The 16,340-nt window shown below is 41.7% G+C and overlaps 1 protein-coding gene across 1 annotated transcript in view; it reads right to left on the reverse strand.

The window, feature by feature from the left end:
- PKHD1 (PKHD1 ciliary IPT domain containing fibrocystin/polyductin) overlaps positions 1-16,340 on the reverse strand; it is a 265,495-nt gene that overhangs the window by 192,956 nt on the left and 56,199 nt on the right. Inside the window, exons 34-35 of the mRNA XM_071742174.1 lie at positions 14,856-15,069; positions 9,776-9,926 (exon numbers count right to left, since the gene is read on the reverse strand). Of these exons, the coding sequence (XP_071598275.1) occupies positions 9,776-9,926; positions 14,856-15,069 (365 nt within the window). The remainder of the gene's footprint in view (positions 1-9,775; positions 9,927-14,855; positions 15,070-16,340) is intronic.

Consider the following 16,340-nt stretch of genomic DNA (forward strand, 5'->3'; position numbering starts at 1 on the left):
TCCATCCTACCTGCCTAAAAGTCCCTCAGGTACCTGGCAACCCAGCAACCAACCTCTCCCAAGAGCTAAAAATGACCACTGGCTTAAGGCCATGCCTGTGAGCAGTGACTGGAGTTCTTCCTGAGTGGGAAATCTTAATTTCTGCAGCACTGGGTAGGAAATTTTTACCTCTAGTGGCTCCATTCCCTGCTTTACCCCTGTCCTGACCCCAGCAGGGCTCCCCCAAAAGGTGCTGCAGAGCAACAACGTCTTTTGCACCAATTCACTGAGCACAGAGGGGTTTAAGAAACAAGGAGCTAAATCCCAGGAACAGGAAAAACCAGGCAGTGAGAACTTAGCTGAGTTTTCTCTGCATATAACACTGAATTGTCTCACACCTCTGCCCAGCTTGGTGGAGTTCAGTCTGGACACCTCCAGCCCTTCCTGCCTTGCAGGGCTTGACGATGAAAAAAGGGGAAAAGCTCACAGGAGAAAAGACAGGAGAAAAAAAAAAAAAAAAAAAAAAAAAAAAGAAGTCCCCAATCAAACAAACAAAAAAAAGGCAAAAAATGAGAATGAGAGAGTAAAAGAGCAAGGTACTGCATGTGAAAGAGGGAGAACTCTAATCCCTAAGTGGGTAAAGCTGAGCCTGACCCTTGATCAGGCTCACAGACCCAAAGAAGATGTGTGAAAGCAGGAAAATAAACCAATAAGTAAAGCAGCAATCCCTTTCCTTAATTTGATGCGAGGAAGTCAAATTTACCGAGCTCCACGCAAAGTGTCTTTGGCTAAACTCAGCCCTAACGAGCTCTGACATCTGAAAATTATCTGAATATGAGCTAACAGCTCCCAGCCCTGCACCACCCATGGAGTTAACTGGGAATATTTTGTTAGAGCCGTGGAAGGGCTAAACTGGTGTTTTATTGAGCAGACGCAGCGATCGCGGGGAAGTGTTTATAACATCCACTTCAGCTGATGCTTCCCTGCCCCTGGGATGTCTGCTTTTCTTCACTGGGACTACAGAGCACTCAGTCCCCTCTGCTCCTTCCCCTTGCTGTCAAAATTATTTGCTGTTTTTTTTACGAGGTAGCCTTACGATCCCTTAATGAAGTCCTTTGCTCTGCAGCTATTCCAACCAGGAGAGGTTGGAAGTGAGGAGCACTTAGAGAGCTGCCAGTCAGAGTCAGGGGAAGGCACCCAGCATTTAACACCAAGTTGTTAAGTCAGGCCATCACCCAGTTATTACAGATTCATCATGAAAACAGTTTGGTTTTACTAGCAATCACATCAAATTAACCCTTTCCTTAAAAGACAGAAGGAAGGCTCTGGTAGATCAGTTTTGGCACAGGGCTGGAGCATGTTGGGTTTTACCCCTGTTACAGCAATCCTTTTTTTTATTTTTTTCCTTGAGTTTTTAATAAACACTCTCTGAACTGAAATAGTAATAGTAATATATAGTAATATAGTAATTCATTTGTCCACTGACAGTACACCTAATTCACATTGCTTAGACTGAAAAAAACACTTGCAATAAACACAACAGTAACAAAACAAGAAAAAAAAACCCAACTTTTAAAAACCCCAACAAAACCCATACCACTTGTTCTTACTCTACTCCTTACTCAAAATTCTGTATGCACAGAAATCATTCTACAAGACAATTAAAATTCCATCACTATCATTACCTTACCACAAGACCAAACTACCTGGAGAGGGACTTTTGACAAGGGCAAGGAGTGAGAGGATGAGTAAGAATGGTTTCAGTCCAGAAGAGGGGATACTTAGATGAGATATTAGGAAGAAATTCTATCTTGAGAGGGTAGTGAAGTGCTTGGAACAGTTTTCCCAGAGAAGCTGTGGCTGCCCCATCCCTGGCAGTGCCTCAGCCCAGGTTGGATGGGGCTTGGAGCACCCTGGGCTGGGGGAGGTGTCCCTGCCCATCCAGGGGGTTGGATCTTGATGATCTTTAAAGTCCCTTCCATCCACAACCAGCTTGGGATTTGGGTTCTTGTTATCCTCAGGATTTATCTGCTTTTTCTTCTGAATGAAAAAAATAATTAAAAAAACCCAAAAAAACCAACTCAACAGTCACACACACACACACACACACTACCCAAGCTTCTTCTTACTTCTTGCAGATTGGATGGGAAGCTTGATCCTACACTCACATCTGGAGGCCAGGCTGGGTACAAAACACAGTTCTTGGGAGCTACATTCCTGAAGAAGTGATGTAAGCCAGCACCCACCTCACACCAAATGCCAGAAGTGGCATAAGAATGCATCACAGATACTCTGCAACCTGGCAGGAAATGGTGTAGAGACAGAAGATGGTGGGATTGGAAAAAACAACACACAAAACAAACAAACAAACCCAAGAGGGGGTTCAAAATGGGGGGGGGGGGAGGAGGGAGATACCTACAGTTCAGCCCTTGATTTTTGATCTGAAAGCACGAGAGGAAAGTGTTAAACCTTAAAGCAAAAAGCAAGAAGTAAAAAAAAAGCACACCACAAGCACATCTCCTAAATTTCCCATTGTAGCCCAAGGCTGATCCCATTAAACAAGAAAAAAAAAAAAAAAAAAAAAAAAAAAAAAAGAATGAGAAAAAGAAAAAGAGGAAAAAAAAAAGAAAAACAGAAAGAAAGAGAAGCAATTTTGCTTATCCTTTTCTCACACACCTAGCAGCCACTTTTTAAATTTATTTATTTATTTACCTCTACCTTTCAGAGCAAGGCCCTTATTTTTTCATTTAGTCCAACAGAGATTGTCCTCTTGGAATGACCTTTTTTTTTTTCTCTCTTTCTCTCTCTCTCCTCCTCTCCTTCTTCCTCCCCCCTACTCCTGGCTGCCTCCAGGCCATTGCCCTCATGCCAGTAACTAGATAACACACTCTATCAGAGATTTTTTTTAAAAAATCATTGCAAAGGCACTAGGGCTGATAGTGGCATCAATCCTAGCCTGACACGGGCTCGGGTCAACCATTTATCTCTTCACATTGCCTGTGGTTACTGTGGAGGCCATCTTGGTTCTCTACATCTTAACAACCTTGCAGATGGTACCTCTCTCCCCTCTGATAGCATCCGTGCACCAAGACTGGCTTTGTGCTTTTATTTTTATGAGATTATTCTGGGCTCCTCCACTGCTTTTCCATGGGGCTTGCAAATCCTGATTGGTCTCATGGTGTTCCTCAGTCTTCTGAAAAGAGCTGTATGGCTGAGCTAGCAGGTCAAGAAATAGGGAACATGGAGATGAAAGGATGCCTTGCTGTTAGAAGTGCATATATCTATGGAAATTACACACAAAATACTTTAAAATAATTTCCTTTAATCCTGCTCCTGATGTCCCATCTGCTGTGACATGGTTAAGGTTTTAGGGATGTGGTTGGCAGCACACTGGGATAATGGTTGGACTTGGTGATCTCAAAGGTCTTTTCCAGCCAAAAACAAATCCATTATTATTATTGGCTCTTTACACTGCCGGGAGCCCTACTCAAAGCTCAAGACAGCATAATGTCAGGTGCTATCAGGAATAAGAAGCTGTAGTCAAAGGAAACTCTTCTCCAGGTTCTGAGAGATGTGATCACTATGGCCAAAAAAAAAAAAAAAAAAAAAGGGATCTGGGGTATTACAGTATCTAAAGGGACACACAGGAATGAAATGTCATATTTATTATAATTCTCCCTCAAGCTGAGAAGAGGGGAGCTACAAACAACCTTCATATCAAGCTGGAATTGCTTGTTGCTTCCCCTGTAAACTCATCTGCATCGGGGTAAGGAGGATGAGGAGGAGATGCTGCTCTGAAGCACATTCCAGCATCCATAATAAGCTGACAAAAGGTTCCAAAGAGGAGGAAGCAGAGAGCTGATGGCTCCATCTCTTCTAGAACATGGTGCCAGAGCTCATCCCATTGAAGCCAGGATGAATCCATCCTCACAGGTAGCACATTTCCTCCATACCCTTCTTAAGCAGCCTCAGCTTGGTGCAGTGGTTTTACTCACAGCCCTTACTACAAAGGGGAGCACTGGAGAAGGCAGAGGGAGCTTTGCCTTTTCTGGTCCTGTTTGGTGCTCCAAGAAGGAAAGGAAAGTATAGGAGGAGGGCAGGTGGAGGTGGACAACCAAAGGACACCAAAGGGACAGAGCATAGGAAGGAGAGGTCGTTGCCAGGGCTGTAATGAGCTCAGAAGGCAAAGGGAAGAAAGCTTGGAAGACAACACCCAACCTTCTCTTTTAGGTCACTGAATTTTTTTTATCTATTTTTTTTTTCTTTAATTAGATACTTGTAAACATATCATACCACAAAATAGAAGCCTGCAGGTGTCCATAAGGCAACTGTGAGCCCTTCACCCTCAAAACTGCCCCATCAAACACCCACACAGGAGGTTGGCAGGAAAATGAGAGTGACAGAGCTTTGTGCACCACCCAGAGCCTCCTCTGGCCCTGCAAGGGAGAGTCACCTCCTGTCACTTCCAACCCTCACAGGCAGACAACATGGTCAAGATTTTTGGCATCAATTCTGCTGTGAAAAATAAAACACCAGCCCTTCATGTCCAGGGTGCTCTGTGCTTCCAGAGAGTCTTTTATGCTCCCTACAAAGCTGCTTAGGATCTGTCACCTGTATAAAGCATCAAATAAATATCTCCAGCAGGCAAAATTGTCTTAACTTCTTCCCTCACCTCCAAATACCATGACATCTGGAGAGCCAGTAAATGGGAAAAATAAGAGAAGAAATAAAATATTTTTTAAAAAAAATTAAAAAAATAAAAAAAAAAAAGGAAAGAAAGGAGTGATTCTAAGATCTGCAGAGGATTCAAAGGGATTTGGAGAGCTACTCCTGATTACATTAAGTGGAAGATGAATACTGGGGGTCTCCTAGGTGACTGTGCATATCTACAGCCTTTCTGGGATTTTTTCCTTTTTTTTTGGCTGAGAATTGAGCAAAGCAGTTATCCCCATATCAGTCACCAAGTTAGAATTCACAGATCCTCAGTACTCTAAGCTACTTCTTAAGTCTCAAGATCTTCCCTTAATGCCCTATCTAAAAACAAACTAAAGGCAGCACAGCATACCCAGGCAGAGCCATAATCCAGGATGGCTCTTTTTTTTTCTTTTTTTTTTTTTTTTTATCTAGTAAGTTATTTTTTATTAGCCTTCTCTTCCTTAATAGGCACCCCTGGAGGGTTGGGTTGTTGAGAATTTGCTAGTGTACCAGTTCAGCTTCCCTATGATTGACTTCATATCCGTGGCATCTGCCCTCCAATGAACATTTTATCACCCATCTGGGCCAGAAGAGGAGGGGGAGATGGGGAACCACTGCTCCAACAGCATGCTTGCACGATGATTAGGTCTGGATCAGTGATCTGGAATAATAATCTGAAGGCTCACTAAGCATAATGGCTTCAGAAACATCCAAGCCTGGTCAAACCTTCCCATGAGCATCCTTAATACATGTGTTATGGGGGTGTTGTGCAGGTCTCATCAGTGTCAGAGTAGCTGACACCTCATTATGCAGCCAAAGGTGGAAGTGGACAGGTACTGGAGTGAGGATTAGAACTTTTCTTTTTTATTATTTAATTCATGTCTTCCCATTATCCAGTGCATCGTGCAACCGTGGACTAATTAAGTCCTGTGGGATATACAATCAGTGCTGAATTTTCTTTTTCCCTTTTTTTTTCCCCCCACCTCTCCTTTCAGTAGGCTAAATTGCATTATATACTGATATAAAAAATAATTCTGTAACTCTTCCTTGGATGATAATGAAGCAAATTTGAAACACTAATGATACTGATGGCAACAGTGGGGCAAAAGCTTGCTGCTTACTTTGCATGACCTAATTAAGTCATATGGGGGCAAACACCTCAAACAAAAACTGAAGTAAGGGCATAAATCAGTTTCTAAAGAAAGCCATAAAAGCTCTTCTCTTGGGACACCATCCAGACCCCAGGAAAAGGACAAGTTGGTGAACTCAAATCTCATAAAATCTGCTATGCAACTCGCAGATCTCCAGCCAACAACTTTATAAAGTCCCAGAAATTTCAGGATTCAGAGCTGAGCCCAGCTGGTTAGAGCCAGGCAAGCAACAACTTAGAGGCCAGATTTCAAGGGACAAAACACAAGTGAAGGATATTGTATCACCTCCCAGAAAATACAACTACTTCCCCTGACTGAGCATCCTGCCCAAAAGTTTTCAAAGGGGTTCAGCCTAACCCATAAATTGTGGTGACTGACTCCAGGGAGCAGCACGTGCAGCATGAAGAGGAAAGGTTTATTTTTTAAAAATAACCTTCTCATTTTTCACAATAGATGCAGATCCATTCTCAAGCAAATCTTTGTTGAAATCAGAGGTGGAAGAGCTTTCTTCCCAGAAGAATTAAGCTGAGCTATCTCATGCAGTTCATCAAAAAACGAGGATGTCTAAAGCTAAGCTTTCAGTTTTCATTAAAAAAAGATTTTCATGGCTATTTATCTGGGGGGAAAGGAATTAAAGAAATAGGAGGAAGGAAATACACCCGTGACAGGTTGGTATCTAGGTACAATGATCTTCTCATATTTGGAGTTTTTGTGAATCCAAGACAGGAATTTCAAAGGATAATCCCCTCATTAGCTCACTGAGAAAGAAAACTTGTGGTGTTTGCTAATCTCTTCAGATAATTTTGGTGTCCCTGGCTTACACATTCACTTGGAATTCAAACAGGTTGTGGAGGAACACCCTGGGAATGGATATAATATAATTTGGATGGCACCAGGAAAATGAAGGAATGGGTCTGCCAATGTGTTGTTATTCAAAACCCAAAAGCATGGCTCAGGTCTGATTCCTGGATGAGTTACAAGAGGCATTTAATGTAATTTTTAGTGAAGCTGCCACACAGATCCAGGGTGAATTCACAGTGGGATAGGGTTCTGCAGAGCCAGACAAGAGAAAAATGGACTAAGTCCAGAGCAAGGCTCTCATTGCTCAAAGGCAGCTCAAGCTGATGGACGTGTCTCTGGTGTTCACTGTACACCAGGATCCTTACACCTGAATTCCTCTTCAGTGTCACTGTGTGTCTGGGAGCTATTGGTACCAGGGCTGCTAAATGCATCATAGAAAGATGGACCTGGAAGAGATCACCACCACCTCCTGGGGCTCTGGTTCCCTGCTACTGGGGATATTTGGTCACTTGGCTTCTCTCATGCTTCCCCCACACTCCTTTCCATGGGTCTCTGGAGCCTTCTGCCTGGCATTGTCCCACCAGGAGATTGCTGCAAAATTTTGTCACATTCACAGTCTGCATTTGCCTTGTTTTCAACCTCCCAAACCCCAATTAATCATATTAATATTTTTCTTTAATAACTTTCATAATTATGGATAGGTCCTATAAAGACTGAAGAACATAATGACTTCACCCTAAAGCTTATCCCCTTTTATCCCTTAGACTCAAGTCCCTAGAACCAAAGCTTTAAAGGATTGGGATTTGGTTGAACTGAGGTTCTTCCTTCTTCTTGCCAGCGCCTCCTCCATCCTCTTGATAACACAAACCCCTGCCAACCTTTCTTCAGTGCCTTTTTTTACTTCCAATGCCATTCTGAAGTTTTTCCTGCTCCAACATCATCTCACCACCTCTTCCCCAACCCTCCCACCAAGCCCTAAGACACCAGCTTGCCCGAGCATCACTCACCTGGCAGAGGAATAAGCAGAAAACCAAACACTGAATAATGTAACTACTCTGAGAACAGCTACAATCAGACCCTTTTTTTTTTCACCAAGTGCTATGAGATCCTTGCACGAGAGTGCAGTAGAAGTGCCAGATGTTAATGGAAAGAGATGCAGTCCCATTACTTGTACACAGAGTCGTGCTGCCTGCTAATAGCACCATTATCCTAAGGCACGTGGTGCTATTAATGCATTACACTGCTTGGTGCTGAACCTGGGGACCATTATTTCCACTGGAAAGGTGAGGCCAGTTCCCATGACATGATTTAAACCTCTACACTGAAGCATGAGTATGCTGCACCAGGTCGTAAATCTTAAAGGGATGCTGTCAGCTAGAAAGGGACCAAAATTGAAACCATTTATCTGAACTCCCCACCCATCCAGTTCAGCTCACCCAGACCAGGTTTGGGAAGAGGGATAAAATGATTCCAAATGCCCTCTGGTTTCATTAAGCAGCAGTAAATCCCAGGTTTCCTCCTGCTCTCCCTGAAAGAATTCATTGATTCAGAACACACAGGACTTCCCTTATTTTCCCCACTCCGAGCAGAAAAAACACAACAGGGACAAACCTTACTACTTCTTCCTATTCCCACGTGAGCCAAAAAGACAACCTGCATCACCTCCTCACTGAGACTGGAGCACTTTTGAGCTCTTCAGATCACAGCCAAGAGCAGGTAATAGTTCCTCCAGCTTTAGGGCAGTAGAGATGCCCTTACCACATTCAGGAAGGAAAATAAGAATTAAAAGAGCAGTTACCATTTGATCTGACACTCAGCTGAACACTTCCCTGGCCTCCTGCAGTTGCCAACTAGAAAATTTGGGGGGCTTGGTTTTCTTCTTAGCTGGGCATGTTTCTGGCTGCATAATTAGCAAGGCTGACTAGAAAAAAATTTCTAAGGAAAAGCCTAAATGTGACATTCCTTCACAGACCAAGGACAGGCTTAAAACAAGAGAATGGAAGAAAGCAATTGTATTTTAGGATACTCAACAGCAATAGTAACATACTACAAGGAATATTTGAATATTGTGAGACTCTTGGCTTATTGCAAGATCTAAAAGCTGCCACACCAAAAGAACTCATCCAGAACACTGCAGCTACTTTTCTAGGGTGGTAGAAATCTCATGGATGATAGCAGCTAAAAATTACCCCACTAGGTTTAATATGAATCCTGAGCAAAACAACCAATTTCCTAGGTCTCAACCATGCTAAGAAGACTGTATAATAATTTGGTTAAACCAAACAAATTTGTTCTGGTAAGTCAGGCATTAAACTCTTCCCACCTGCACTGTCCTGGGTGTGCTAGGTCTCCACTCCTCCTCAGGAGCTGCTGGTTACAGAATGATGTTTGATGCTCACCAAATATCCAGCCCCTCTGAATTTCTTCTCACTGGTGGCACAAGCCAGTACTTCAGCTCAACAACCCCAAAAACTCTACAACACCCCAGGGACTCTTAAAGGATGTTTTAGGCTTGCAGTGAGCAGATCTGGATACAGGTAGAGGTGATACAGGCTTGCAAGGAAAGGATTTAGATCCCTGTATCAGGTGCAGAGCCTTACAGTGATGTTAGTTCATAGCCAGAGTTTTTTGTTAAATAAAAATCACTTTGCAGATGACTTGGTTTTCTTGCTATCCCCGCACATAAAACTGGGAAGATTCTCCCATTTTCCTTCAGATCCTGATGAGAAGCAAAAATATAACCAGAGCTATCCAAATGCTGAGTGCTGTCTCTGCCAGAGAGCTCAAACTCCACCTCATGGCTTCTTACTTCTGCTCAAGTAACAGAAAATAACACTTTTAAAACAGACTTTGAATTTTTTATAAAAAAAAAAAAAAGTCTTAAAAAACATATGCATTGCCCAGAAAATATAAGGTAAAGCTCATTTATGTCTCATAAAATCCATGATTAACCAGAGCTTACCATTAATTCAGCTGCACTGCATTAGAACTGCTATTCAAAGTTGGAAAGCATTTAATATTATATATTGCTGCTGTTCAGCCTAAATTGTTTCTTTTTTTTTTTTTCTTCGCCCCCTTTAAATGTACACAATATTACAAATTTAATTTTAAGCAGTTTGAATCAGTCTGTAAAAAAGATTTGATTATACCTGAGTGTTCTGGCCCCAGTTTTTCCATATCTCAGTAATCTTGGCGGTAATTGGCTGATTAGCTCCCTCACACTCCATCTCTGCCTCAGTTTCCATGGCAATGTTACAGGAGCTATTATAGATGAGAACTTCATCTCTTTCCACTTTAGGGCTGAAACGAGAAGGGAGGTTAAATGGGGTGTCATCAATCTTAATGAAATGCAATTATTTTTACTCTTATTAATCATTGCAAGCCATTAGCTTGTGGCAACTCCTGGCCACCATTTGTCAAACTTTGCAAATTTCTGTAATTTTGTTTCCATTCTTTTATTGTTTATTTGTGTTTTTCCCCCCCCCCCCCCCCCTTTATCTGCACACACTCAGGATGAAAATCCATGCAGTAAATATCTCTCAGTGATGCCTTCCTGCTTCCCCAAACTGTTACAAAGAGGAGCAAATGCCACCCCGGGACCTAAAGCAAAGTGCAGACAACAGCTCAGGAATCAGCAGTGTGGAGATCAAAGATAGAGAATTACTCCTACAAGGAGTAGGATTTGTTCCTGTGTCCCCCTCCTCCCCATCTTACTCACACTTAGCAATAGGGCATGAATAACTTGCAGCTCCCCTAGGGCCAGGGGGGGAAAATTGGAAAAACCACACAACTGGCTAACTGGTCCCTAATTCCAACTGTGAAAAAATGAGCTCATTTAGGGGTTCCAATTCCTGCTACCCAGCTGATTGCAATGATGCTTTGTTGCTAGCACTGGAACATTAACTTAGTAAATTAATTAAACTTACTTAACAGCCCAGCCTAAGCAGATTCGATATATGTGCCAGTTGTACTCCCAGACATTTGCTCCAAAACCTCCCCTTTCACAGGGGGAAGAAATAATAGAAAAGGTGGTGGGCAAGAAATATTTTTTCCTGGCTCTTGCTGCTGACAGCTCCTGACTTTGGTAGCATTTTGCTACAGGGAGCTATAGGACCCAACCAACCTCCAAATGAGGGGAAAACTTTCCAATTTACTTCTTGCAGGCTTGGGATCAAGCCAGGATAATGCCACTTATCATTCCTTCCCTGGCCATTCCTCCTCTTCCCTTCTCTCACCACCTCACCATCAGACATGTGCCTGCAACTTGGGGGAAGGAGATTGGAAAGTTATAGCAACACCAACTCAGAAATTATCTGATTTTTTTTTTTATTTCCTAAGAAAGGACCAAGTTTACGAAACAGGATCAGCTGGGTAGGTTTTCAGAGGTCTTCAGGTTCCTGACAGCCCCATCTAAAAGGATTTTCTAAAGTGCTGAAATTAGGAGACCTCCGTTCTACCAAAAGAGACCCAGATGGAAAGCCAACACCCCGAGCAGAGCCAGGAGGGTGATGATCAGGATGGTTTGGTGAAGGGGTTGGAGGTGTCTCTTAAAAGGACCTGCTGAGAGAACTGGGGAGTTCTGGGAGAGAACTTGGAGAGAAGGAGGCTGAGGAGAGACCTTCTTGCTCTCAATAACTACCTGAAAGGAAGGTATAGTGAGGTGGGTACAGGTTGCTTCTCCCAAATAACTCACAACAGAAGAGGAACTGGCCTCAAATTGAGCCAGGGGAGGTTTAGATTGGCTGTCAGGGACAATTTCAGGGTTGTCAAATCCTAGCCCAGGGCAGCAGTGGCATCACCACCCTTGGAGGCATTGAAAAGGCCTGGAGATGTGGTGCTGAGGGACCTGGTTTAGAGGTGGCCTTGGTAGTGCTGGGTTAAAGGTTGGACTTGATGATCTCAAAGGTCTTTTCCAACCCAAACTATTCTGTGATTCTATGAAACTGAGCTTTTCAAACCATGCTGGACCTGGCAGCCCACTGTACAAGGAGATTCTCTGACGGTGCATTTAGGGGGGATGAGCTTTGTTGTCATTTGTCAGGGTTAAAGTCTTAAAGGAGGCAGCCAAGTCAGACACTACAAAGAAAGAAAGCCTTCTACAAGGAGCTGAGCCTTTTTAACAGTGAATTTTTATTTCTATATTTAAATAAACCTTTCCCTCAATTGTATCAATAACCAAAAGCCAACCATTGGGAACCACACTGACTTTTGACACCAACACTTCAAGAACTGCTCTTGTCCTGTACAATAATTCAATGGTCTGGGCCATCTCTCAAGGCTGCACATTACTTCTTTTTAATGCTAGAGGAAAAATCTGCATCTTTCAAATATCCAACTGGTTTATGAGCAGAAGAGAGTTGTTGCTGGCCAGATCCATGCCATGGACCCAATTTTTCAGGCACTTAAGTGGATACAAAGAGCACTCAGTGGTTGCTCACATCTTTTTACAAAGTTTTGCTCATAGGCAATGAACTAATTCCTTTTGTCCTCTGGTAACTTCATCCACTGGAAAAACACTAAAAAATTGCAGTGTTTGAAGGTAATGTAAGAAAAAGAGGGAATTCAGGAACCTATCTTGGTAGCAGTGATTTTAATGACAAGACTTGCTCCTCTTCTAAGAAATATGCATTTGGTACTACGTGTTTACTAAGTACAGGCTATACTAGAAACTAGATTAGCAAGAGCTTTACTCAAACCAATATAAATCTACTGAGAAAAGAGACATTTTATGTGGCAGTAGGGCAGAAATTATTTCAGTAGCTTTGTCCCAATCCTGGGACAAATGTCTTCACTGCTGAACATTTTCTCAGATGTCAAATCCATGATTTTTTTTATTGTTAGATACTTCAATTATTTACAGCAACCCATGAGTTTTATTTCAGGAATTCTCAAAATAGTTCTTTTCTAGTTGGAATATTTTAACTTTATAATACTTTGCTATAAATTCTATTAGTATTTTGAAATTAAACTTAAGCTTTTCTATGAATCAAAATTTGAAAAAAAAATTGAAAAAATATTTTTGAAATCTTTGAAATAGGTAATTTGAAATAGTTAATCTCTCCAGATTTTTCAGATCAGGAAATGCACCTGAAATCAGTCAATCTCCTCTGCCCCTCATCTATTTCAGCAGGACCCAGTTTAGAAATAGATTCACCATTAAAAAAACAAAACAAAACAAAATAAAAAAAACCAAACAAGAACAACCAAAAAAATCCCCCCCCCAAAAAAAAAAAAAAAAAAAAAAAACAAAAAAAAAACCCCACAAAACAAACCAAACCTGGAAAATTTCTGAGCAATACAAGTTTTAATTTCTAACTACCAGAGAAACATGAGAGCTTCTCATGGGGGGAGTTAATGACAATAACAAAGAGGTTGAGGAAGCTGGAAGAATGGGAAGATAATGGGTAAGAAAAAGTGGAATTATTTGACTCATAATTATCTCCCTGAGAGGATTCCCTGGAGGAATAATAAACTCTGTCTCTGGGACATTCCAAATCAAATAGGACAAAAACACAGTGAAAAACAACAAGGAAGCAGTCAGCAAACAAGTAGCAGCCCCAAACTGAGAAAAGAAGCAAGAAGAAAAAAAGTAATCACACAATTACACTCATTCCAGAGGTACTTTTAGCAGTGAAGAGCTGAGCACAGTACCAGAGGTAAAAAAAAAGAGATGGATATTGGGGTGCCCTGTTGCTCTCAAGCTGGTTGTTTATTTTGGTTGGGGTTACACTGATGTGAGCAAAAGAAAAGAAAAATTCAGTTAAAATTCAAGTCTCCTGAAGCTTCTTGTTTTGAAGCAAGTTGTCTTGGGAGGAACAGAAGTGAAAAAAATTAGTTTAATTTCAGGATTTTTTTTTTCTTCCTATAAGTCTCCCCTGCTCACCTCCCCCAACAAAACTGTCCTATCCCATCTCCTAGGATGCTCTAGGACATTACTGTGACTTTGGACAAGGCTGGCCAGCTGTCTGGCTGCCTGACCTGCAGGTTTCCTGGCAAACAACAGATTAGGGTAGAATCTGCCTTCCTCTCCCCTCAACAGGAAAATAATTTCTGATTAACAAAGGTTTTCTCAAATCTGACAATAATTTCATAATTCTTAAAATGTCCATCCCTTGAAAAAAAGCCAGGTCCATTTAAACAGAGCTCAAAAGCTAGTGGGGAGGAAATGCCAGACTAGAAAGCAGATGCTGTAACCTCTTCTTTAAAAAAAGAAAAATAATAAAAAATCAGAAAAACCTCAGCCCACTTTTTTTAACAAAACTGAAATAAACTAAAAAAAGTGCAACTCATGCCTTGCTGGTTTTGTTTAGTGTATCCTAGTTGTTTTCTTCTCTCAATACAGGACATCTGGATCTCCCCTCTGGGGAGTCACAACATCAACTGTGCCATAAGGACCCAATAAGGACAACCCCCAAATCTCTGCACCTCCACTACAATACCTGGACTGGAGCATCAGGCACCAGCCAGGAACAGTTTCACCATGTCCAGCAAATCAGGAACAATGCACTGGAGTAAGATTCCCATTTTCCATTTCTTTCATGTCTTTTGGAAAGTATTGTTCACCCCTTTATTCCTGAGTTCAGGCCTCCCTCCTCCTCCTAGAAGTAGAAGCTGTGCAGGTATAAACCCCCACATCTCCATGAAAGGCAAAAGTACCAATTTATGCTCATGGGGTGACTTGGCCTTGGATTTGCAAAGCCTGAGTAAATATTGCACAGACTGCTGAATTTTCTCTGTGACTTTTTACATATGAAACTGCTTGGAGAGAGGAAGGGGTAAAAAGGAAAAAAAAAAAAAGGAAGAAAGAAAGAAAAAAAAAACTTCTGCTTTTCATAATGCCTAATCTTTTTCCCCATTGGCATCCACCAGATGTTGCTTTGGATCAGAAGATAAATATTAAAACCTAAGAAGGAACAAAGCAGGCTGTTTACGAGATGGATTTTCTGATGTCTCTCAAACACTTTAAAAAGCTGGGAGGGAAGAAGAGGGGGGGACTCGAGATGCTTTGATAGACCCAAGGAACAGATTTCACAACCCAGCAGAGCTCTCTAGTGGTCTAAAGGCTAAATTGCTCTCTTGGCATCATCCTAAGAAGTAGAAAATCTCCTTCAAGCCCAGCATTTGGCAGGAAGCAATCCTACAAAAGGTAGGGATAGGGGAGGGTGGGATTCTGGGGGATGTTGGTCAGGAATGGACCCATTCAGCTGTTGGAGAGAGGGCAGCACCAACCTGGCAAAGAGTCCAGCAAAATGCCTCTGGGGGGGTTTCGTGTCCCTCCAGTGCCTCTGGGCTGGGTTGTCCTCACAGACATAGAGGTAAGACACAGATTCTCTCTGCTGGTAGGGACCCACTGTGACTTGGACATCACATTCAATAAAGGTGGCTCTGTCTTCTTGGCAGTCGACAGAAGGATGTGTCAGGCCACACAGAACAGCCAGAGATGCTGCAAAGACAAGAGGGGGAAAAAAAATAACCCAAAGCAGCCTACACACCACTGCCATTAACCAGATCTTTAGCTACTGACCCCTGTCAATGTGTATCCCTGATGTGCACATCCCAACCTGCTTTTTGGGGCACACTTTTTGAGGATGAGGAGGTCTCCAAGCAACCCCTTCAACCCCTTTTTGCTTTTTGCAAGCATACAAAGTCCTTTGTGCATCCAGCATCAGTCTGGACCTGATCAAATTGCTCCATCCAGGTGATTAAGTAACAGCAAGGACTTCCTTCTGGGGAAGATGGACCATGGAGTAATACACAAACTTTTTTTTTTACCAGGGAGATATGACAATGTAAAGGCTATCACAGCTTTGAAATCCAGAAATAAATTCAGTGAAAGCTTTGCCACAGTTTGGAGGCTACCAGAGAACTCAGGGGAGCTTTGTCACTAAGTGTGACTTGGTCTGAGCTTGACTACATGGACAAGGTAGGAAAATAACAGCAACAGCTGCTTTGAGGTATATTTAAGGAATAAGTGGTGTGAGCAGAAATTAGGTTCTTATTTTAAACACAGAAAAAATGCTTTTAAAAAATTGGGAGCTGTCACTGAAGTTCAGATCAATTGAAAATGTTTGTTTTTAATAATTCAGGGAAAAAAAAAAAATCCTTTAAACATTAAGCCATGCCAGAGATCAAAACTGTTCTCTCAAGACCCTGAGCATGTAAAGACTTTTTGAGAATTTTCATTAATCTTGAACTAATAAAACAGTTGTAATGAACTCCTGACAAGTGTGGACGGTGGTATCCAAGAGTGTTTCTCAGTATCAGAAGTGCAATCAATGGGAACTTAACAAAGAGGGTTTCTGTTTGTTTGTTTGCTTTCTAAAATTCCAGTTAGTTCAAAAGATATCTTATTTCCTGGGAAAGTGTCATTGTCAATGAATGTCTTGGTTCCCAAGCAATTCTGAAAATGGTTTTTGAAATGGTAAAAATATGAAAATGCTGTACTTCCTATGTGAAAAGATTAAGCACTTTTGCTAAAAATTATTATTTCATATGGAGTATTTTTGAAAAGTGTATCGCTATTTAAAGTTGCAGTTTTGGGGTTTTTTTTAAATATTAAAACCCAGCATTTCATTCACTCTGAACTTCAGAGACAAAGTTCACAATTTTTCTGTATTTTTCTTCTCTGGATTTAGAATAAGAAAAATGTTACCCACATCTTCACACATTTTGCAATATGCTTAATCCCTTCCCCATCTTATCCAGTGACAATTA

This window comes from Heliangelus exortis, chromosome 3 (assembly GCF_036169615.1).
Source record: "Heliangelus exortis chromosome 3, bHelExo1.hap1, whole genome shotgun sequence".
Lineage (NCBI taxonomy): Eukaryota > Metazoa > Chordata > Aves > Apodiformes > Trochilidae > Heliangelus > Heliangelus exortis.